The sequence below is a fragment of the Molossus molossus genome, unplaced genomic scaffold, assembly GCF_014108415.1.
Source record: "Molossus molossus isolate mMolMol1 unplaced genomic scaffold, mMolMol1.p scaffold_m16_p_2, whole genome shotgun sequence".
Taxonomy (NCBI): Eukaryota; Metazoa; Chordata; class Mammalia; order Chiroptera; family Molossidae; genus Molossus; species Molossus molossus.
In genome coordinates this window covers 29,261,357-29,283,731 of record NW_023425355.1, presented here as the reverse complement: position 1 = coordinate 29,283,731, position 22,375 = coordinate 29,261,357, and the positions used below count along the sequence as shown (strand labels likewise).

The following is a 22,375-nucleotide window of genomic DNA, read 5'->3' as shown; positions in this document are numbered from 1 at the left end:
AGTGTGGCTCTTTATCCCTGATAATTTACCTTGCTCTGAAGTCTGCTTTGTCTGAAAATAATAAAGCTTCTCCAACTTTGTTTTGGAAATATTAATATAAAAGTATTATGTTATTAATTTCAAACTTCACCTGTTCATTGCTAGTATATATGAAGCAAGTGACTTTTGTTTATTAACTTTATCCTCTAAACTTGCTAGAATGGCTTATTAGTTCCAGAAGTTTTTGTCTGTTCCTTCAGATTTTCTACATAGACAGTCATGTCATCTGTGAACAAAGACAGTGTTATTTCTTCTTCCAATGTGTATTCCTTTTATTTCCATTTCTTGTCTTAATGCATTTGCTATGAATTCCAGTACAGTGTTGTAAAGGAGTGGTGAGAGGGAACATACTTGACTTTTTCCTGATCTTAATGGTAAAGCTTCTAGTTTCTAACCATTAAGTGTGATGTCAGCTATAGGGTTTTTGTAGATGTTCTCTATCAGGTCAAGAAAGTTCCACTCTACACCTAGCTTGCTGAGCAAACTTTATTCTTTTATACGTGGATATTTATTTGTCTTAGCATGGCTTGTGAACAGACATAATTTTCAATAAATGATTATTGAATTCCAGTCAGTGGAATGTTAGCAAAAATTATGTGGGCATTTCTTGACTAAGGATTTTTAAGAGGGAGGTGGACTAACTTGATTCTTTTTTTCCTGCTTTGCCAGCTGGACACAGGCTGTGATAATGTCCCATGGTAGTGATGCAATAAGTAAGTGATAGTTAGGTAATGAGAAACATAACAAAAGGTACTATGGACTTCTAATTGTTTTTTTTTTTTTTTTTTTTTTTTTTTTTGCAAAGTAATTTGACATTCAATTAAATGTCAGTATTTTCTGGCATTGTGGAAATTCAGGATTTCTTCTCCCTGAAAATCTAATAACCTCACCTCACCAGCCCCTTTAGATATAGCAATCCTCAGTATTTTCCTTGTTCTGAATTTCAATGGCTTTTCCATGATTTTTCCAGGTGTTGTGACACTAAGCTTTACTGCCAAACACTTAAAGACCCTCCAACTGCTCCCTCTAATTTTACCAACCACTACCCATACCTAGAGTCCTCATGATGTCAGAGCTGAGTATTAGTCTACATTTTAAAGCTGTGTTGGAGAGGAGGATGTTTTCCTTTCTTTAGGTTGCAACTTTATAAATGGGATCTGCATACCAGAATATAACAAGAGTTTATTTGAAAACAGTGCTCTCTGGGATAACTTATGAACCTGCCTTTGTTATGACAGACATACAGTTATGACAGACATATGTTAGAACAGGAAAACACAGGAGTCCTAATTCCAGTTCTGCCATTAGAATAGCTGTACTCCCCTAATGACAAGGCTGTGTTCCTGGACTGAGGTCATTGTGCCTGGTTCTGTTGTCCCTCAGGATAACTTCTTTTAAAGTGGAACCCACCCCAAATGTGACATGAAAATATTCTTGGGTCAAGTCTACTCACAAATTCTCCAGATGTGCCTTGTCTCATGTAGTAGAAACAGGTTGAGATCTTTCCCAGAAGCTCTTCAGCCTCTACTGAAAGTAGACATCTGTTGAGCCAATTTTATCACAAGAACTCAACCTGGTCTGCTTGGTCTCAGCTGCAAGGAATTTGAGTTCCTGTGTAAAGCTCTTGAAAATCAGGGATAGGAGAATGGACACATTCTAAGAATAAAGAGGGTTTGGGTCAACCTTGGACAAAAGGGAGATCCCAGAAGAAAAGTTTGCCTCAGAACATGAAGGACAGAAGAGAGGCAAGTTAAACTAAGTGGGTATAAACAGGTCCATGACCATGATGTTTGAGAGAGACAAGAGATTATTTGAGCTGCACAGGCAAGGCATATTCTAGTGTAAAAGTTCACTTGCATGGATGTGGAAGATGGGGGTAGGGGTGTGGACAGATCTGTAGGTATGATGAAGCAGCACAGCTGCTTCTGCATCCTGGGTTTAATGGTTGGGAGAATATTTGGTTCTGAAATTGTTCCATAGATCTTGAGCCCATTGATGCTCCCTCAGTTAGGAATACCTGGGGGCAGGCGAGGTGGGGACACAACAAACCTGGGGCTCTGCTTTTATTAGGGTCTGAGGGTGAGGAGCCTAGGGTTCCACAGGTTCACCCTCTATTGGCTAATTTAAAGTATAATAGCAGGGCCCTGGCCAGGTGGCTGAATTTGTTGGGGCATCGTCCTGTACACCAGAAGGTTTTGGGTTCAATTCCCAGTCAGGGCACATACCTTGGTCAGGGTGCATATGAGAGACAGCTGACTAATGTTTCTTTCTCACATTGATGTCTCTCTCTCTCTTTCTAGAATCAATAAACATACCCTTCTGGGTGAGGATTAAATAAATAAATGAATAAATAATTAAATACATAAATAAAGTATAAGAGCGCAACTAGGGTCTAGAAAGGATAAAATGGGGTCATTTAAGGGCTCAGTTATCTACTTTACCCAGGGCTTTCTGAAGAAGAGACCTTCATAGGTGGGGGTGGCGTAGTTCCTTATCCAGTTGTTTTTCTATTAGCTGTGTCATACTGCTGGTAACGTCTTTATTCAAGATGGGTGTCTTTTGAAATGCATGTTGGCAATCAAAAGTTTAATGTCAACGCTGGCCGGAGGAATGGAGAGGCCCAGGTTCGGTTCCTTCTAAGGGCATGTGCCTCGGTTGTGGTTTGTCCCCGGCCCTGGTTGGGGTTGGGTTGGGGTTGTGTGGGTGTCAACCACTCATTGTGTCTCTCTCACATCGCTGTTTCTCTCTCTCTTCCTCCCTCTCTCCCTCCCACTCTGTCTGAGGATAAATGCAAAAATGTTCTCAGGTGAGGATTAAAAAAAAAAGCTTGATGTCAAACACATTGTAATAAAAAAGCATAATGTCAGGTACTTAGACTAAAGAAATTTTAGTGTCAGAGGCTAGACAGGTTTACACAACTGCTAGTAGAGACAATGGAGAGCAGAACAACGTCTGTTGCAATCAGACCGGAATCCATTTTTAGGAAGACCTAACTAGAATATTAATTAGCAGGCAGACAGACATAAGTCAGTAGCATCCTGTTTAGATCTTTTCTTTGCTCTCTGAGTTTAAAGATGACACTTAACCTATCTGGGATATACACATAAAGAGCTAACACATAAAGAATTTAAATAGGATTTTTCTCAGTTTATTGCATGTTAATTGGCATTTTGTACCTGTGTTAGCACAGGCAGCTAGAGGTTAACAAAAGAGAAAGGAGCTAGACTGGCTGGGCCTGACTGAGTCTGGAAGTTATACTTAAGTCTGAAAGTTACAGCTTCAGATACCCCAGAGGATAGCCAAGTCTCTGCCAAGGAGATTAACATCTCTCCGCTACCCCCACCACCTGTAGGGAGGAAGGACTGGCTTTCCAATCTCCCAAGGGAACCTGTCCATTGCTGCAGATGGCACAGGGGTAGGTCCTTCTACTGAAACATGTACAATAGGAACCAGGATGGCCACCGGCCACCATAAAGGGGCAGGGGCAGAGTCTAGCCTGGAAAGTCTGGGAATAAAGACTACTGAATAGGAGGAAGAGCCAGGAAAGAGATTGGTTACTTTAAAAGAAAAGTGTTACCCTGGCCCATGTGTCTCAGTGGTTGGAGCACTGGCCGGCACACCAAAGGGTTGCAGGTTCAATTCCCAGTCAAGTGCACATACATGGATTGCAGGTTTGATCCCTGGCCCTGGTCAGGGTGTGTTCAGGAGGCAGCCAATCGATGTGTCTCTCTCATCTCTCTCTCTCTCTCTTTCTCTCTATCCTTCCCTTCCACTCTATCTAAAAAATAAAAATAAAGAAAAGAAAAGCCTCTCTCTCTTAAGTCCAAGCTAATAAAGCAAAGCCTAACAAAAGCCCCTCTTGGTAGCACACATTTGCCAGTACATTCCCTCATTTTCATGTGTTCTCTCTCTATAGCAGCTACACTGCTCCAAGCATGGGTCCCTTGCAGCCATGTAGGTCTGGCAGCTGCATGGGCCCAAGTTTGGGCAGGCATCAAGCGCGGGCCTGGGTGCAGCAGCACAGCACCAGCCGGATTACAGCTGGGAACAGAGACTAAGCTAGCCAAACGGGAATAGAGACTGAGCTGGACTAAGCTTTGGCATGGTCTTAACTATGAAAGCCTCAGATGCCCTGCCAATGCCAGGTAATGGCACATCTCTGGATTCTGGCCCTTCTTCTGGACTTGGTAAAGACAAGGTTGGACTTCTTACACAGCAGAACAGAGCTAAGCCACCTGGTTGTGGATGAGACACTGGGTACCTGGGGACAGTCCTTTGTGCTTGCTCTGGCTCCAATGAATCTTACCACTACACCTCATCCTCCCATGCAAGGGTCCCCATAATGCTTTTCTCATGACCCCATGGAAGAGCCCTATTTCCGCCAGCAACACCAATTCTATAAATGAATTGAGAACAAATTACACAAGAGATATTTCAAACTCTCACAGTTAAATCAGCTTTTTGCAGATGTACTCTTCTGTCAGTAAATATCTGGGAATGAATATTCCAGCACCTTGAGAATTACCAGATATCTTATTCTGGTATTATTGTAAACTTCTAGTTAGGAAATTAAATAAATAGAAACCACAAGTGAATGTGAGGTCAATAAAAACTAGAAATTCTTTTGTTTTGTGTACACTGTGTCCCCAGTGCCTAGAACAAAGTACCAGTGGAACCTCGGTTCTTGAACTTAATTCATTCTGGAAGGCTGTTTGAGAAGCGATTTGTTTGAAAACTGAATCATTTTTCCCCATTAGAAATAATGTACATGGAATTAATCTGTTCTCGACCCCTAAATAATTGTTTTAACCTTTTTTGTATACGATAGTTGTTTAATGTACTGTTTAATCTATAAACAAACACTTCTTAAATTTATTGGACTACCCCCTACTAGCCTTAAACAAATAACTTTCAGCACTTATTCTAGGGGTGTCTTTCAGGAGGTCTGTATGCAGCATCTTCACTTTTTCACATATCATTACCTCTGAAATGCTGTCACCAGCTAACTGCTTTCCATTTATCTAAGTGAACAACAGTTTTTCTACCTCTTCAATTACCTGTGATAGTTGTTTTGTGAGCACTTTCACACCCTTAGCAACATCAGCACACTTGATGGCCTATTTATGTTTTAAAATCGTGTTAATCATTCATGTAACCACCAACAAAAGCAAAACAAACAAAAACATCACAGCACAAGTTCCTGAGAGGTCAACAATATGAGATTTAGTGGTAAACTGATGTTATTCTCTCCTATGTTTGTGGCCTGAGAGATGCTTTTTTGTCATGCTGATGTATCAGCATGAAAGGGTTGTCAGTTCCAGAACTGAAGTTTTGTGAGAAAATGGAGACATTTTTCCCCCTGAGAACCAAATTGCTTGAGATAGGACAGTTTAAGAACTGAGGTTTGACTGTACGTAATCAGTATATACATCTTGAATGAATGAAAAGACACAAGTAACTTTAAGAAAGAGAAGGAGCAGTTGAGGGGGTAAAAGAGAATCACACACACCCACAGAATCCAGCAGTGGTCAGGTCACTGGAAAGGGACCGGAACCAAGGCAGGTCTCCCCCACATGGTCTGCAATGTGTGGGTTCTTGACTTTGTTCAGGAAAGATTTCACAAAACAAGTCTAGGTGATTTTGAAAGTACATTTATTAAAGCTGGGGACAGTGAAACAAAGGAAGGGTTCTAGATAGAAGAGGCAAAATCACAGCAAAAGGAGTGAGCCTAAGTGGAGCTGAAAAGCTAGGCAAAAGGAGGGCTCTTGGAGACAGGTTCAGAGGATTAGCACCCAAGACAAGCTGCCACTGCTGCTGCTCCCTTGGTTGGAAGTCTCCTGGGAACCCTTAGAACTTAGGAGAAAGAAAGCAAAGATACACACCTGAGAAAAGAAGTGGGGGGCGGTACATGCATGCTCTACAGAGAGCATGCACTGGGGTCCTTTGCCTTAAGTGTTTTTATCTGTTTTCTAAAGGCAGAAATTTAAAGGGAGGTCTCAGGGCAGGATCTCAATCAAATATTCATCAGCTTTCCAGGTATGTTCTTTGATATGCTGATTGATCAAATTGAGCATATAGAGAGAGGGGTCAGGGTCATTCTCAGTTCTGTTTTATTTTCACAGAATGTCACCAAAGAGGGATCAGGACTGAGGTGGGTCTGCCTCTGAATGATCTGGAATGTGTAAACTATTTGCTCTTAAGTGTTCTTGGTTAGGAAAGATAAGACCTTGTGATTTATTATCTGACTGTAAATTGCTCTGCCATTCAATATCTGTCTCAGTTTCCCTATTCTATTTGCCAAGGAATTTTCGTAGCTTCTTACTAACTTGCCTCACTCAGATTCCCTTCTTTAAGCCTAGCATACAACCAAGAGAGTATAATGTGAAACAAAGAAAAAAATCCACAATTCAGCTAAAGCCATTGAATTGCACAGTAAAAATGGCTGTCCTCTGATAATTAACATCCATTATCTCCAGATACAGTATACATTCATCTCCACAGTTTTTTTTACTATTACCTAAACATTGCACAGTTATAATAAATATCTAAAAACAAATAAAAGCTGCTATGAAGTTTCATGGTAAGATATGCATCCCTTTTCACCCGGGGAACATCAGTGATTTTTAGCAAATAGGAACTTTTTCCAACGTGAACCTCAAAAACCCTTGCAAAAATCTCTCTTCTTTAAAAAACAGAGAGAAAGGGATAGCTGGAGAGGGTAGCTGTAGTGGAGGATCAGCCCCAAAACTGATCCTCCCAGGGATGAAGCCCAAGAAAAGAAAGTCTAGGGGAATGGACTTTATCAGGCTGGTCAGTGAATGTGGTTCCTATTGCAGCTGTATCAAATAACCACAGCCTTTGTGGCTTAAAAAAATGAAATTGGTGATCTTACAGTTCTGAAGGTTGGAAATTCTAAAATAAAGGTGATGGCAGGGATTCATTCCTCCATGGGGTTGTAGGGAAAATCTATCTCCTTGCCTTTTCCTGATTCTGGGGGGTGCCTGCATTCCTTGACCCCTGGCTGCCTTTCATCTTCAAAATTAGCAATGGCCTGTCAGCCTGTCCAGTCTTTCTCATGCTACTTCACTGTGACACTGACTCCTCTACTTGGCTCTTCCACATTTAAATTACCTTTGAGATTACATTGGTCAGGATCATCCAGCATATTCTTAATCTGTAAAATCAGCCGATTAGCCCTGTCCGGTTTGTCTCAGCTGTTAAATGTTGGCTCATGGACCGAAGGGTAGCAGGTTTGATTCCTGGTCAAGGGTATGTACCTGGGTTGCAGGTTCAATCCCTAGCCGCTATGGGGGCCATGGGGAGGTATCCAATTGATGTGTCTCACACATCCATGTTTCTCTCTCTCTCTTCCTCCCTTCCACTCTATGTAAATTCAATGGAAAAATGTCCTTGGGTGAGGATTAACAACAACAAAAAGTAATACGTAAGTAAATGAATAAATTCAGCTGATTAGCAATCTTAATTCCATCAGCAACCTTAATTCTCCTTTACCATGTAACATCTCATATTTACAGGATCTGGAGAATTAGATGTAGACATCTTTGGGGGAACTTCATGCAACCTATTACAGTGAGGGGTGACATTTAACTTGGTTTTAAAAAGGGGAATAGTACTCGCAGGTTTGTGTTCAACCATAGTTGTGGTTAACCATGAATGCTTTGTTTGCAGATGGCACAGAAAGGAGGGGCTCAAGACTAGAGGAAGGATGTAGGGGTGAAGGAAACAGGATTCAAGAACTGCCAGGTTTCTGTCTTGGGCACTGGGAGCATGCTAAGGCCTTTGCCAAAAAATGACTGGGCAAATAAGACAGGTGTGTATAGAAAGTGGCTGAGATCCAAGCTGGTTGTAATCTTGCCACATTTCTACACTGCCAAAGATCAAGAAGACTTGACAGACAGAACAGAGGAAGAGAAGCCGGGTCCTGCCTACCTGGTGCTTGACACTTGGCTGTGGGGCGACAGGCAGGGAGATTGCATGGCAGGTGTGGGTCCTGACAGGGAAGGGAACTCTTGGGCAACTGAAAGGATCACAAAATGGCAACACGTGTAACCGTTTCGAATGGGGTGGGGGCAGTGTGGCAGAGAGAATGACTCTGGGTGCAGAGCACTGGACTGTTTCCCAGGGTTAGAGGTCTAGGTCTACCCTCCTTTAGAAGAGGGGCGAATGGTGTGGTCTCCATGGCAGCCCCCCCCCTCCCCGTCACCTTTCTTCCCTTCCTTGCCCCGTGAACAATAAAAGAAAACCTTGGGGGCCACCCCAGGACGTATGGGGTAGTCTGGCCCTGGATTGCCTCCCCTCACAGCCCCTGTCCCATCAGTGTCCAGGAAGGATGGCGGGTGGGAAGGGGAGAAGGAGGGAGGCAGACAGATCAGTCTAGGGATTCACATACACCAAGGGGTGGTGTGTATCCCTCCGCTGCTGCCTCCAGCGCAGTTCCTTCCGACCTCCAGCCTTGGCCCCCAGCCCCGCGCCCACAGGTCCCCCGGATTGTAGTGCCAGGAACAGGAGGGTAGTCGCCAAGCAGGGGGCCCCCTTGGTCCGCTGAAGCGGGCTGGCCTCAGTCTGCCCCCCGCTGGCTCTCCTCCAGGCCCCGGCCCCGCCCCCTCGGGTCGGAACTATGGTGGGCCTGGGAGGGGGCGTCGAGTCCATTCGTGCCGTATCCCTCCGCCCCCCTTCCCGACACCCTTGCTGCCAGCAGTTCGTGCCGCAGCCTGCGCAGCCCCTGTCGGGTTTGGTGCAGAGGCGCGAGGGGGGAGGGGGGCGGGACGCCGCTTTGCACTTCGGAGCGCTCGGAAGCGGTGGGAATCTGAGTGCGGAGCTCTGAGGACAGGGGAGCACGACCACCTGGGGCCTGAGGCTGTGAAGGCAAGTGGGGGTGTGGTGGGGCGGGGGTGGCCCCCCACTCTCCACAAGCCTACAGCCCGCGCCCAGCCCCTGGCATCCTGGCGAGGAGGAGGCCACCGGCCGGTCGGAGCCGGTCCCTGAGAGAGGTGCGCAGCGGCCGGGGGGACCCTGGCCAGGAGGCGGCGGCGGCAACCGGCGCGGGCCGGCCCAGGGCGCAGGGTGGCCGGAGAGGCTCCTGGGGCTCCTGCGGAGGCGAATCACGCTCCCCGCCAGCTTTCCTGGCGCCCGCGCCCCGCCCTCGAGGGAGTCTGTGCTGGGAGACGGTTGTGGGGGAGGCTGCCGCGGGAGAAATGGCGGAACCGGAGCTGGCTGGGCTGGGGGCGCCAGGGCGGGGGCGATGGTGTTGCCTCCTCGGGGCCCGGAGTCTGACAGGGACCTGTTGGGCCCCGCGTCCTGCGTGTTCTCCCTTCCCACAGGCGCCTGGTTGATGCCAAAGTCTCATGTCTGCGCGGTAGGTCTGGCGATTTTAGGCAGCAGGGTGCATCTGTAGAGGAGCGGCTTGAGAAAAGTTGGAGCAGGAAAATAGCCTGGATTTCTAGAGGTGTGTGTGGATGGGAGTTGGTGGGTAGCAACCATTGACTGGAGACCGGAATTGGGGGGTTACGGAGACCATAATAAGCCAAGCATCCAGGAATAAGTCTTAAAATTTCCCTGTGTACCAGCTTCTAGGTACTTCCCTTCACTTCTTTCCAATCTTCAACCAAAATTGTGGGCTGAAAAAGATGGGCTCGGAAGCGAGGGTGAGACAGATTCATAATTATAAGTGGCACAACACAACCTGTTTTCTAGAATATGCGGGCACCCTTCCCCCAATTTATGCTGCGCAAGGCAAAGGGATGTGGTACACCTAGTGGTGAATCCTCAGAATTGGAGAAGGGAGCAGTGGGAAGACTGTGACGTCAAGAAAATATGTCCGTTATCTGGAATCCTGAAACAGGGACTTGATAAAATCAAGAATATTCGACCAAGAAGACCCTATATGTTGAAAGACAATTAACATGTGGACTCCCATCATTGATGTTGGACTCCCATTAAGTGCTCTTTTGCTGCCATGGTCTCCTGACTGTCTTATTTTTTTTTTTTTGTCTTTGTCCATAGGCTTGCTTTAAGGCTGATCACTTTCTGCAAGGAAGGAAAGGAGGAAGACTGGCTCAATTCTCTGCAGGTTGGTGCAAAGAGGGGCAATGCAGGGGATAGCTACTGAATAAGATCATGGGAGGTCTTTATGATCCACCTCTCCTGTTCTGCCAGATTTGCACACTGCCACAGCCTCCCTTGTCTATTTCCTGCAGGAAGTATTAGAAGTATTTGGTACATGAGGATTGAGCTGTGAATGAGAAAAGACCCGAGGTCAGAAATCAAGAGACAGGAAATGTTAGAAAAATTGGACCCTTAAACAGAAAGAGATGTTTGCATCAAGGGTCAGGGTGTCTGCCTGTCAACTAAGCGCTCAGACTTCATTTTCTCCTGTATGTTTACTTGTCCGTAGGACAGCCTTCTGTCTGCTATACATCCAGCTTAACACCACTGGAACAGAGCAAGGAGGGGGATATTGCACCACATCATAGCAGGTTGGTATGGGAGTGGGTAAAACTTAGGGTGAGTTAGTGGAGACCAACACAGGCCCAAGAGTGATTAGGGTCTAGTCTGGGGGCTCCTTAGCCCATTACCAACATACTTGCCCCTCCAACCTCACACCTATTTTGTATCAGGCCAAGTGTGTGGCAGCTGTGAGCGAATGAGGGTGACACACTTTCTAATAGCCAAATAACCCCACCAAGAAGTCAAGGTCCAGTCTCTGTATGTGCGTCTCTGCTTAGAGTGACACAATTGGAAGAGACTCAAAGCCCTATGCTGATCTCTCTCCTTAGATCCACCTCTAGTGGCAGCTCTGGTGGTGTTGGAATTGCTGCTGACCACCACCCTCAACAGATCTGCACCTACCTGGAAACCATCCATTCTCCCTCAGCTTGGTTGTGCCTCTTTTGCACTCTGTAATACTGTCTGAAGCTGGTCTTGAGAAGGAGACTTATTGACTGCTGGGCTGGTGATTGATTCTAATTCTTATTTCTAACTATCTTTGGAATTGCTGAAAGATCAGAGTGTGAAGATACAGAACTGTGACACATCTGTGTTAGAGGCTGAGACTGTGCTACTGGTATTTAACTGTGTCTTTTCTGTAACTGGTGCTATGACTGGGGCTGAGATTGAACCTAGTGCCCAGGCCAAGCCTGAAAAGAAGGCTGGAGAAGAGGTTGGGGGTGGGGCTGACAGAGAGAATGACATCCCAATGGTGGTCAGACCCAAGGTTAGGTCCCAGCCTGGGGCAAGGCCCAAAACTGAGTCAAAGGCTGTGAATGGGGCAAGGTCCAAAACTGAGTCCCAGGCAATGGCTGGGGCAAGACCCAAAACTGATTCCCAGGTAATGGGTGGGGCAAGGCCCAGAACTGAGGTCCAGACAACATCTAGAGTAAGGCCCAAAACCGAACCCCAGGCAATGGCTGGGGCAAGGCCCAAAACCGAGGCCAGGGCAGTAGGTGGGGCACGGCCTAAAACTGAAGCTAAGGCAATCCCTGGGGCAAGGCCCAAGGATGAAGCCCAGGCTTGGGCCCAGACTGAGTTTGGGGCTGAGGCCATGTCCCAAACAGAGGGTGTGCCCCAGACCAATGCAGTAGCCTGGCCACTGGTCAGTACTGAGTCTGGGTCAGTTGCCAAACCTATTGCCCTGTCTGTAGATAGAGAACTAGTAAATGTGGACCCTGAGACCTTTCCTGGCTCTCAGGGTCAGTCGGGAATTCAACCCTGGTTTGGATCAGGAGAGGACACTAATATGGGGTCTTGGTGCTATCCCAGGCCCAGGGCCAGAGAAGAAGCATCTAATGAATCTGGGTTCTGGTCAGCAGATGAGACCTCTACAATGTCTTCTCTCTGGGCTGGAGAAGAGGCCAGTATCAGATCATGGCCCAGGGAAGAGGCCAATACCAGGTCCAGACATAGGGCTAAGCATCAGCCTAACCCCAGGTGTAGGCCCAGAGCCAAGCAAGATCCCTATATGGATTCCTGGTCTGGGTCTGAGGAGGAGTCTGGCAATCCATTCTGCTTGTGGCCCAGGGAAAATACCAATAATTTAATCAGACCCAGAGTCAGGGATGAGGCAAATGTTAGGTCCAAGCTCCGGACAAAGAGAGAGGACTTTTTTGAATCTGAGTCTGAAGATGAATACTATAAGGAGTCCTGGTTTTTGCCTGGAGAAGAGACCAGTAGTAGATACAGGCCTAGAGACAAAGAGGAGCCTAATACTGTCTTGAAGCCCAGGGCCCAGAAAGATGTTAATAACAGTAATAGGGTCAAACATGAGCCCAGGTTTGAGGAGGATGTTATCATTGGGTCCTGGTTCTGGGCAGAGAAAGAGTCTGGTGTGGAGGCTGGGGCTTCAGCCATCTGTGAGTCCACACCAGGGTCTGAGGAGGGGGCCATTGGTGGATCCTTGTTCTGGACTGAGGAAAAGTCCAGTTTGGGGGCTGTGGCCAGAGAAGAGACCAGGCAGGAGTCTGAAGAAGAAGCCATATTTGGGTCCTGGTTCTGGGACAGAGATGAGGCCTGCTTTGACCTAAACCCCAGTCCTGTGTACAGGGCTAGTTCAAGGTTCAGAGATTCAGCTGAGGAGGAAATTAATGCATCATCCAGGCCCCAAACGTGGGAAGAGGTCACTGTTGAATTTAAACCTGGTCCTTATCATACGGTTGGCTTCCCCTCCCCAAATTCCTTTAGAATTCCTGAAGAGGCATCCTCTGCATTCGCTGAACTGTTTGAGGGAAAGCCCAAGAATGCAGAACTTACCTCAGAAGGGGAAGAAGAAGAATCTTTGTCTCAGGCCAATCAGCCTGACCCTCAGTTCACATTTCAATATGAACCGTCCTACCGGTCAGTCAGGGAAATTCGGGAGCATCTTAGGACTAGGGAGAGTGCAGAGCCTGAGAGTTGGTCCTGCAGCTGTATACAATGTGAGCTTAAAATCGGCTCTGCAGAATTTGAAGAACTACTCCTGTTAATGGAAAAAGTTCGAGATCCTTTTATTCAGGAAATTTCTAAAATCGCAATGGGTATGAGAAGTGCATCTCAGTTTACCCGAGATTTCATTCGGGATTCAGGTGTTGTCTCACTTATTGAAACCTTGCTCAATTATCCCTCCTCCCGAGTTAGGACAAGGTTTTTGGAAAATATGATTCTCATGGCTCCACCTTATCCAAATCTAAACATGATTGAGACATTCATATGTCAAGTGTGTGAGGAAACCCTTTCACAAAGCTTGGATTCCCCTGAGCAGCTTCTTGGATTAAGGCTGCTTAGACACCTCACTATTACTACTGACTATCACACACTGGTTGCCAATTTTATGTCTGGGTTTCTCTCCTTATTAGTCACAGGAGATGCAACAACAAAGTTTTACATTCTGAAAATGCTGTTGAACTTGTCTGAAAATCCTATGGTGGCAAAAAAGCTATTCAGTGCTAAAGCTCTATCAGTATTTGTGGGTCTCTTTAACTTAGAAGAGTCACATGATAACATTCAAATTGTTATTAAAATGTTTCAGAATATCAGTAATATTATAAGAAATGGAACAATGGCCTTAATTGATGATGATTTCAGTCTTGAGCCACTCATTTCTGCATTCCATGAATTTGAGAGCCTAGCTAAGGAACTACAAACCCAAATAGACAATCAAAATGATCCTGAGGGGGGACAACCAAACTAATATGATTAACCACCTGTCTCTCATCAGCCTTATGTTCCCAAAGAGCCCTGAGTAGTGCTTTGGTTTTCACAGTCTGGTTTTGTGTTGTAACTTATATTTTTAATGCTGATGTTAACTTTGTCCAGTTCTTGGCTTGAGCTGGATCATTTTGTGGATGCCAAATGAATATTAGAGCTGAAAACGTATTTGTTGATACTTGTCTTGCTGTCCAGATTGCAGTATTTTTCAGTATGGAGCTTCAGTGAACTGAGTCGCCTATGTAAGCTACCCTGCTGTTGTTTAAAATGGTTCTCTATTTGAGTCTGTGTTTTCAATAAAGTTCTGTGTGAAAATTGGCAGAAGTGACCTTTCTTCACTTTAAAATCCAGGTGCAGATACAGTGTGCACACTTACAAACATAGATAATTAGAAGTATGACAAGCATATCCTCATTGGAAAATTCCATTCCTGGAGCTTAGGAAGGAGATTACTGTGTGGCTGTGGTACTTGAGGAATATTTCAGAGAAGACGGACCCACATAAATTGGTCACTGAAAGGTAGGATAAGACAAACCATTAGGTGATTCTTGAAAGTTAGTGGTGGTATGAAGCAAAGTATATAATTGGAAAATCTATTTTGGTAACATGGGTGTATCCTGTCTGCCTTGAATAGGTTAGACAAGTTTATTGGGGGATGCAGTTGGAATGATGCCAGTTTGGAAAGCTAAGTCAGCCAAATCTGCATATTTTACAACTCAAAGTGCATGTGTTGCTTCAGTGCCACGGAAGGAATGAAAGGGTAGGATAGCAAACCAATTAATGGAGTCAGGGGTAAGATTTTCTTTGTGATCCTAGTCCAAGGAAAGTATTAAGGAAATAACATGGATCTATTTAAAATGACCTATTTATTGGCTTGAAATGACACTGATGCTTTTATGTCTGGTGAAATAGGGAAGAATACTATCACTTATGGAATAATAGATCTTATTTTAAAAATGTGTGTGAATAAACAACTTTTATGCAATTTCAATATGACTTTAAGAAACTTCACATATTCCATAGTCTGAAATAAAATCTACCATGCTAAAAAGTACTTCAGAGACAGACATCAGGGAGATCGAAAAATTAATAGCACAGGGCTTTTTTCTTTTAATGTGCTTATTTCTAGTGCCTCAAGTTATAGGTAGACATGTTGGAAAGGATAGTTTTATAAATGAATAAACTATGCATTAGAAGGAAATTTTAGATATAAAATCACTAAGAAAAGTGGGCTCCCATGAGACTTAGGAAAAACTAGTTTTTTAAATGAAATGCTTTAAAGAAAAATAAAATCATCAAGGTTGCTAAGTTTATATTAGTCTCTTGACTGTACAAAGATGGCAACTTCTTTTTATATGACTATTACATTCAAAAGGTAACATTTCTTTTTGGAGTGACAACAAGATTCTGGAAGTAGATAGCTGTGATGGTTGCACAACACTGTGAATGTACTTAATGCCACTGAATTGTTCACATAAAAATGATACATTTTGCCCGGGCTGGTGTGGCTCAGTTGTTTGGGCATCCTGTGCACCAGGAGGTTGCCAGTTCAATTCCCAGTAAGGGCACATGCCTGGGTTGTGGGCTCCATCCTGGATAGGAGGCAGGCAGGAGGCAGCCAATTGATGTTTTGCTCTCACATCGATGTTTCTCTCTCCCTCTACCTTCTTTCTCTAAAAATCAATAAACTATTTTAAAAAGTGATGTTTTATGTTATGTGTATTTTCCACAATAAGTAAAAAGATCATACCATACCTTCAGATAGAAATTGTAGAAATCAGCGATAGAAATGGTTTGGAGGAGGAATCCAGACTTGTGATAAATATGTTTCATTATTTTTAGACATGGTAGAAGTGTTATTTCTTTTTTGTCTGAGAGTGCTGTTGATTTTTGGAAAGGTTAAATTATGGATCATAAATTAGGAATGAACATGAAATATTTTTAGCACAATAAACTGCTAAGATTATGAAAACGATAATAAAAATATAGTATGTTAAATTTCGTAACATACATAGAAAATGCTAGGATAACATTGCTGAGTTAAATACAAAACTGGTTAATATCTTAAGGGCAATAAATTGTAGTCATTGATGTTATCTGTTCCACTGGACATAAATCTATATCTATTGGACAAAATATCTACATGTTAACATCATCCTCTCAGAGTTGAAAACTTGCACAATCAATATCTAGTAACCTATGTTGTCTTTACCTAAGTTTTGTGTAATTTTCCTGACAGTGCAACATTATTTTTCCCCATTCTAATATGCAATGTTTATGGCAGCGATTTTCAAACTTTTTCATCTGATGGCACACATAAACTAATTACTAAAATTATGTGGCACACCAAAAATACATTTTTTTGCCAATTTGAAAAAAATAAGTATTAATTTTGATTCATTCACACTGGATGGCTATTGTGTTGGCTGATGTAATTTTTTAATTTGAAAATCTAAGGGAAAAGAGGTCAGTGCCCCTGACTAAATAGGTATTGCATGTTTTAAAAACTATGCAGTCACTTGGTCTCCAAACTTATCCAGTATTCCTTGCCAGCCCTTGGGCTCCCATAGATCAAGGCCCAAGCCTCTGGCTGGAAGCTTTGACTCCAAATCCAGCCTTCCTTTAGCTCTCTATCTTCACCATGGTCAGGAACTTCAGATTCCCCTAGCAAGCAGCTCAACCCCCTGAGGCAGAAGATTCTGTTCTAGTGCAGCAGCGCTGCAGCTGACACACTGACTGCGCGGTCACGTGGGCTGACGGCGGGTCACGTGACCGTGCTCTCCCTTGGGCGGGCCTAGAGGTGTACCCCACGGGAAAGAGGCTGGAAGGACGTACACCTGAGGATTGACAGACTGCTGCCTGAGGACTGGTAGGTGGGTTGGTGGGTGGGTGCCTGTCTCGCCGGCCTTATTAGTCTGAAGACTAGTCTCAGGTGACCAAAATTGCAGCATTTGTTGGTAGAGGAAACAGTTCTGCAGGCAGTCGCGAGAGTCTTAGCTGGGTTTGTCTTTTTTCCAGGAACTCAAGAAGCAGGAAGTCATCCTGTGGGAGGCACACTTGGAGAGAAGCGGTGGTCTGTGGTCGTTGGGGGAGGAGGTGGGTGCAGAGATGACGAGTGCGAGGCCCAGAAATGGCATCAGCAGGAGGTGGTGGCTGAGACTAGATCCTGGTACAGGAAGTGCCTGGGACCCTCTTGCTCCTTCCTGCCTTCTGAACACCGCTAACCTCATTCTAAGGCTCTCTGTCCACTGTTGTGTGATTCTGTGTTTCTTTGTGTGGGTAGGTGGACACATGGAGGGAGTTGGCATCAGGGGAGCCAGAGTTAGGACACCGCGAAGTGGCAGTTTATGAACGCAATTCTTATAAGTGGGGTGCTGGCTCTGGAAAAGCAGATGTAAGGATGGGGACCCTGAGCAACACCCCTGTCCTCCCACCTGTTCGCCACTCACTATTTTCTGTTTGTCTTTTTCAGAGGAAGGGGTTTGCTGAAACCAACTCAAAATTGGGAGAATGTGGGAGAGGAGGGGGAGATACATCTGCCCTCTGTGCCAAGGCTCCAGCTACCTGGAGGTGCTACAGAGGAATGAATCCCAATTTGAGCAGCTCTATGGAATGGGTTGGGGGACAGACTCAGGAGGAGGGAACCTAGATGCTGTGGGCCCCTGACAGACTATTTCTCTTTGGGATACTGCCAAGCTTTCAACTCCCAAGAGAATCTCTGGATCTCATCCCTGGGCAGCAGCTCCCTCCCATCTGACAATACAAAAGTGACTACTTCATCTAAGATTCCCTCCCTTTTTAGTCTTGGGCTGCAGTGTATAACCTTTCTGGGAAACAATTGCAGAAATTGCTTTATGGATGGTCCCATAGGTTCCCCTCTGCAGACACTTTGTTCTCTTCATGTATTTTACTCTCTGCCCAGTTTTTAGGACTTGTTTCTTTGGTCTCATCCTATGTAGTGGTCTTTAAGTTCTTGTCTTGTTTCTAACAGAATGTTCCCAGACCTAAGGGGGTCATGGGAACCTATGATGCCCCAAGGCTGGATACCAAGGCAGTTTAGGGAAGTGTCAATAGGAAGTAATTCATTTCCCTAAGGCTACTCATATTCTCATTTTTATTCAGTACAGAGTTGAAACTATGCTGTAATACTACTTCAGGCCCTCCTGTTTACATTTAAAAGGTAGATTTGAGCAGTGGGCATGTGGGGTAAAATTATAGAGATTGAGGCCTAGGACTACCTCCTCCTTTCTTACCCCTGCCTCCTTTGTTATCCTCTTTCCACCACTCTCTAGCAATATAGTAAGATAAGTATTGGGGCCATGGTCTTTTGGCTTAAGCTGTCTCTGGTCTGTATGTTTTTAGAGTTTGACAAAAGAAAGTACCTCAAACATGGTGTGGAATGGAAAAAAATGTATTTAAACTTTGTCCCTGGTTCCTAGCACAGACCTTCAAAAAAATCTTGGGAATTCTTGAGTGATAGGAGTGTCTTTGTTATGCTAATGAACTGGCTTATGGGCCCTTAACTTCATGGTGTGGGCTGGTCACTAGAAGGACCAAACACATGATTAGAGTTAGAACTTTAGGCACAGAGTGAAGGAGGGCTGGATTTGGGGTTTAGTCAGATGGCCAGTGATTTAATCATTTATACATAAGAAATCCCTAGTGACAACTCAGGACTTTGTGGATCTTCCTGATTGGTAAACACTGATAACCAGGGAGCCGATTTGCCCTGAACCTATGGGAAGTGGGCATGGAAGCTGTGAGTCTAAGATCCTTCCAGACCTTGTCCTATATGTAGCTTTTATAATACAACTATAATGTGAAGTATAGTGCTTTTAGTGATTTCTGTGAGTTTTTCTAATAAATTATCAAACCTGAGGGGGTCATGGGAACCCCTAAATTTATAATTGGTCAATCAGAAGCATGGGTAGCCTCCCAAGAGTTGTAAACTGGCATCTTATCAAAGTGGGGGCAGTATTAAGGACTACACTCTTAAATCTGTGGAGTCTAATGCTAACTCCAGTACTTGGAGTCAAAGAATTGATGTCAGAACAATAGTGTCATTCTTTTATCAGCAACCCTGAATTAATATCTGTAAACCTACCTCTGATCCTGTGTATCTGTCACTGTAAGAAACATTCAAACCTGTGAAGAATTTTTGTGAGTTCATTTGAGCCAAAACTGTTGACAGTTGCTGGGAAGCAAAGTCTCAATGGATTGAGATAATGCTCCCAAGAATGGCAGTTTTGCACCTTATTTTTTAAAGGGTTAGTAACGTTTTATTTTTTTTTTTTTTTTTATCCTCCCGAGGACATTTTTCCATTTTTTTTTTTTTATTCCGGTAGAGTGGGAGAGAGAGAGAGGAACAGAGAGAGAGAGAGAAACATCGATGTGAAGGGACACATCGAGTGGCTGCCACCCACACAACCGACCAGGGCCGGGGACAAACTGCAACCGAGGTACGTGCCCTTAGCGGGAACCGAACCCGGGTCTCTCAGGACCGCAGGCCGACGCTCTAACTGCTGAGCCAAACCAGCCAGGGCGGGGTTAGTAACGTTTTAAAGGGTAAAGGTAAGAGCTTGCAAAAGATGGAAACTGTGAAAAATGTGTTGCTTGCTTGACCTTTGCTCAGCCTTCTGTTGTTTACGGATTATCTGGGTTATCTACAAGACAATGAATCACCCAGCAGATGCAGGACAAGATACCAGACCAGTCCAACTGCAAAGTGGACAATGGGTCAGCAGGAACTTCTGGAAGCTAGAAGCAGAGTATATAATCTACACCCCAACTGTCATTCGAGGTTGACCCCTTTTCAGCTCAGCCCGCCTGCACCCAGGTGCACGCAATACAGCTGTTTTGCTCTACATTGGCTTTGCACTGTGGATGTGATCTCCCACCAGCTCAGACCTTTTAATTTTATACATTACAATCAAAAGAGAAAACTCAAGTGAGATACGTGAAATCCATTGGTGATAGATTAGGGAGGTGGGAGAAAGTAAAGCAGGGGAAACCTATGGGATTAGATGAAAAGTAAAATGATAGACACACGTCTTTTTTTTAATGTATATTTTTTATTGATTCAAGAGAGAGAGGAAAGGAGAGGGAGAGGGAGAGAGAGACAGAGAGAGAGAGAGAGAGAGAGAGAGAGAGAGAGAGAGAGAGAGATAGATCAGAGAAAACATTGACTGGCCGCCTCCTGCATTCCCCCCACAACCTGGGCCTGTGCCCTGACTGGGAATCGAACTAGGACCTCTTGGTGCATGGGTTGATGCTCAGCCACTAAGCCACACTGGGCAGGCGACACATACATCTTTTACATAGGTGGGTACAGGATAGTTAATAGTCAACAATTAACTCAGTAACAATGAGGAGATGTGTGGTCTCCACAGAGTGGTGCCTTTGCTTTGAGGGGTCCAGAAAAGAAATTTTATTTTAGTTTAAAAGTTTTTAATTTCAGACTCTTTTGTGGTTATTTTAGGTCTTTGAGTTTGCAAAGCTGCCCTGCTTGTTAGATTAGCATGTGGCCCCCTTTCGTCCACACATGATACATAAACAAGTTAAAATGAAGGAGGCAGAATTTACCAGTATATTATGCAGGGGGTTTGGGGGGCGCAGCATATCTTTCTGTGACACGTGCCTGCACTTAGATGATTTCTAAAGTTCTCTATAATTTTTTCTTTTTTGTTTTCCTCTAAAATCTTTATTATTTTGCATTTCGCATTTATTTATTATCTTTATTGTTGAAAGTATTACAGATGTCTCCCCTTTTCCCCCATTGACCCCCTCCTCCCCACTCCCACCCCCATCCTGCTTTCCCCAAACTATTGTTTGTGTCCATTGGTTGTGTATATATACATATAAGTTCTTTGGTTTATCTGTTCCCAATACCCCACTCCCCCATCCCTCTGAGGTTTTTCAGTCTGTTACCTACTTTCATGTCTCTGGATCTATTTTGGTCAACAGTTTATTTTGTTCATGATAATTTTTTTTTTTTATCAGAGCTCCCTCAGCATAGAATTCCTATTGAGGGTACTGCATTAAATTTGGGGAGCTTCACATTGTGGTCTGGCTGGATACCTCTTAGCCCTACATTTGTGGGAAGCAGATACTTAAGCAATTCACACTTGTGGATTTTTTCAATAGCAGCCAAGTGGCAGGGTAAGTGGTGTGTGTGTGTCCAAGAATGAAGATGATTATCTATGTTCTGATCATCCCTCAATTTTTTCTGGGGTATAGTTGTAGTAAAAACCTCATCACTCATGTGGTCCTTTAGTTTCTCCCATCATTCTGGATAAACATTATGTGCTATCTCATGTAATAAGATAATAAGGGTTTGTTCAAATGTCATTTGAGCCCTGGCCGGTGTGGTTCAGTGATTAGAGCGTAGTCCCATGCACCGAAGGGTCACCTGTTAGTTCCTGGATAGGGCACATACTCAGGTTGCAGGCTCGATCCCCAGTCAGGGTGCATATGTGAGGCAACAGATCAATGTTTCTTACATCCATGTCTCTCTCTCCCTCTTCTTTCCTCTCTCTTTAGAATTGATAAAAAACATATCATCAGATGAGGATTAAAAAAAAAAGTCATTTGACCTGCCCAGGGATAAAATTAGAGTGGATTTGTCATTTCTCCAGTCATAAATGAAAGAAAGGTATCTTCTTATAGCATGGCTGGACTCTTAGCACCCAGTGACTCTCTCTGCCCCCAGTTTCAAAAGAGCAACCTTCAGTGAGATCTCATCTATAAAATACTACCAGGTTCTGTATGCAGTGTTTCAAGGCCCTGCACCCTTCCATACAATTCCACCCTTCTCACTGCATCTCGCAACACATTCTTCCAAGTCAGGGTCAGGACTAGAACGAGATAAGGATACAGTTTAAGGTGCCTCACCCTAATCCAAACCCTGTTCCACTTTGCCTGCACTCAAGCCACATTGGGCTATCTGCTATTTCCCAACCCAATTATACTCTGTGCTGCACTACTTCTGTGCCTTTCCCCACTGTTCACTTGATCATCACTACTCTCACAGTTCTTTCTCTGCCTAGGGAAATATATTCTTTTTTTTTTTTTTTTTTTTTGGCTCAGCTCAAATGCTAGGGTCTTTTTGAAGTCTTTCTGATACCCTCACCTTTACTCTTTGTCCCTTGGTAGGAAGTAACTCCTCCGTCCTATGTACTTAGTTTTTTATTTGTCCCTATTTTAGCATTTGTTTCTTTATACTGTGTACTGTTTTTTTGTTTGTTTGTTTTGTTTTTTCTTTTTTAATGGATAAGACGGAACTAGTGTAGAGGGACAGGTAGCATAGAGGAAGAATTTTGGACTCTGGAAGTGTGAATCAAACCCACCTGTTTGACTGCAACACCTGAGCCTTTTGTTACTTATAATAGTAATTATTTTTAAGATATATTGGGTGCTTGATATATTGGGTTCTAAATGTATTAACTTATTTAATCTTCAAAACAAACATGGAATAGATGCTGTTGTTGTCTACATTTTACATATGAGGAAGCTGAGGCATTGACTGGTTAAGTAACTTGGCCAAGCTCACTGAGTTGGTTAACAGAAGAGCTGAGATTCAAACCTTTGTAGTTTGAATCTGCAGCTGGTATACAATACCACTATTTTGTCTATATCCCTC

The 22,375-nt window shown here is 44.1% G+C and overlaps 2 protein-coding genes across 3 annotated transcripts in view; both read left to right on the top strand.

Annotated features, from left to right (window-relative positions):
- The first annotated feature begins 9,455 nt into the window (after positions 1-9,455).
- On the top strand, positions 9,456-14,055 carry LOC118635699 (G-protein coupled receptor-associated sorting protein 2-like). 2 transcript variants are annotated; one of them, XM_036270474.1, is made up of 3 exons: positions 9,456-9,505; positions 10,063-10,129; positions 10,836-14,055. In XM_036270474.1, exon 3 carries the CDS (start codon positions 11,156-11,158, stop codon positions 13,718-13,720), a length of 2,565 nt encoding a protein of 854 aa, XP_036126367.1. In that variant the 5' UTR covers positions 9,456-9,505; positions 10,063-10,129; positions 10,836-11,155; the 3' UTR covers positions 13,721-14,055. The 2 variants fall into 2 exon arrangements, with proteins under 2 accessions (XP_036126367.1, XP_036126366.1); XM_036270473.1 differs by lacking the exons at positions 9,456-9,505; positions 10,063-10,129 and adding an exon at positions 10,457-10,535.
- LOC118635700 (protein BHLHb9-like) overlaps positions 10,479-22,375 on the top strand; it is a 27,176-nt gene continuing 15,279 nt past the window's right edge. Inside the window, exon 1 of the mRNA XM_036270475.1 lies at positions 10,479-10,535. The gene's annotated coding sequence lies outside the window, so the exon portion shown is untranslated. The remainder of the gene's footprint in view (positions 10,536-22,375) is intronic.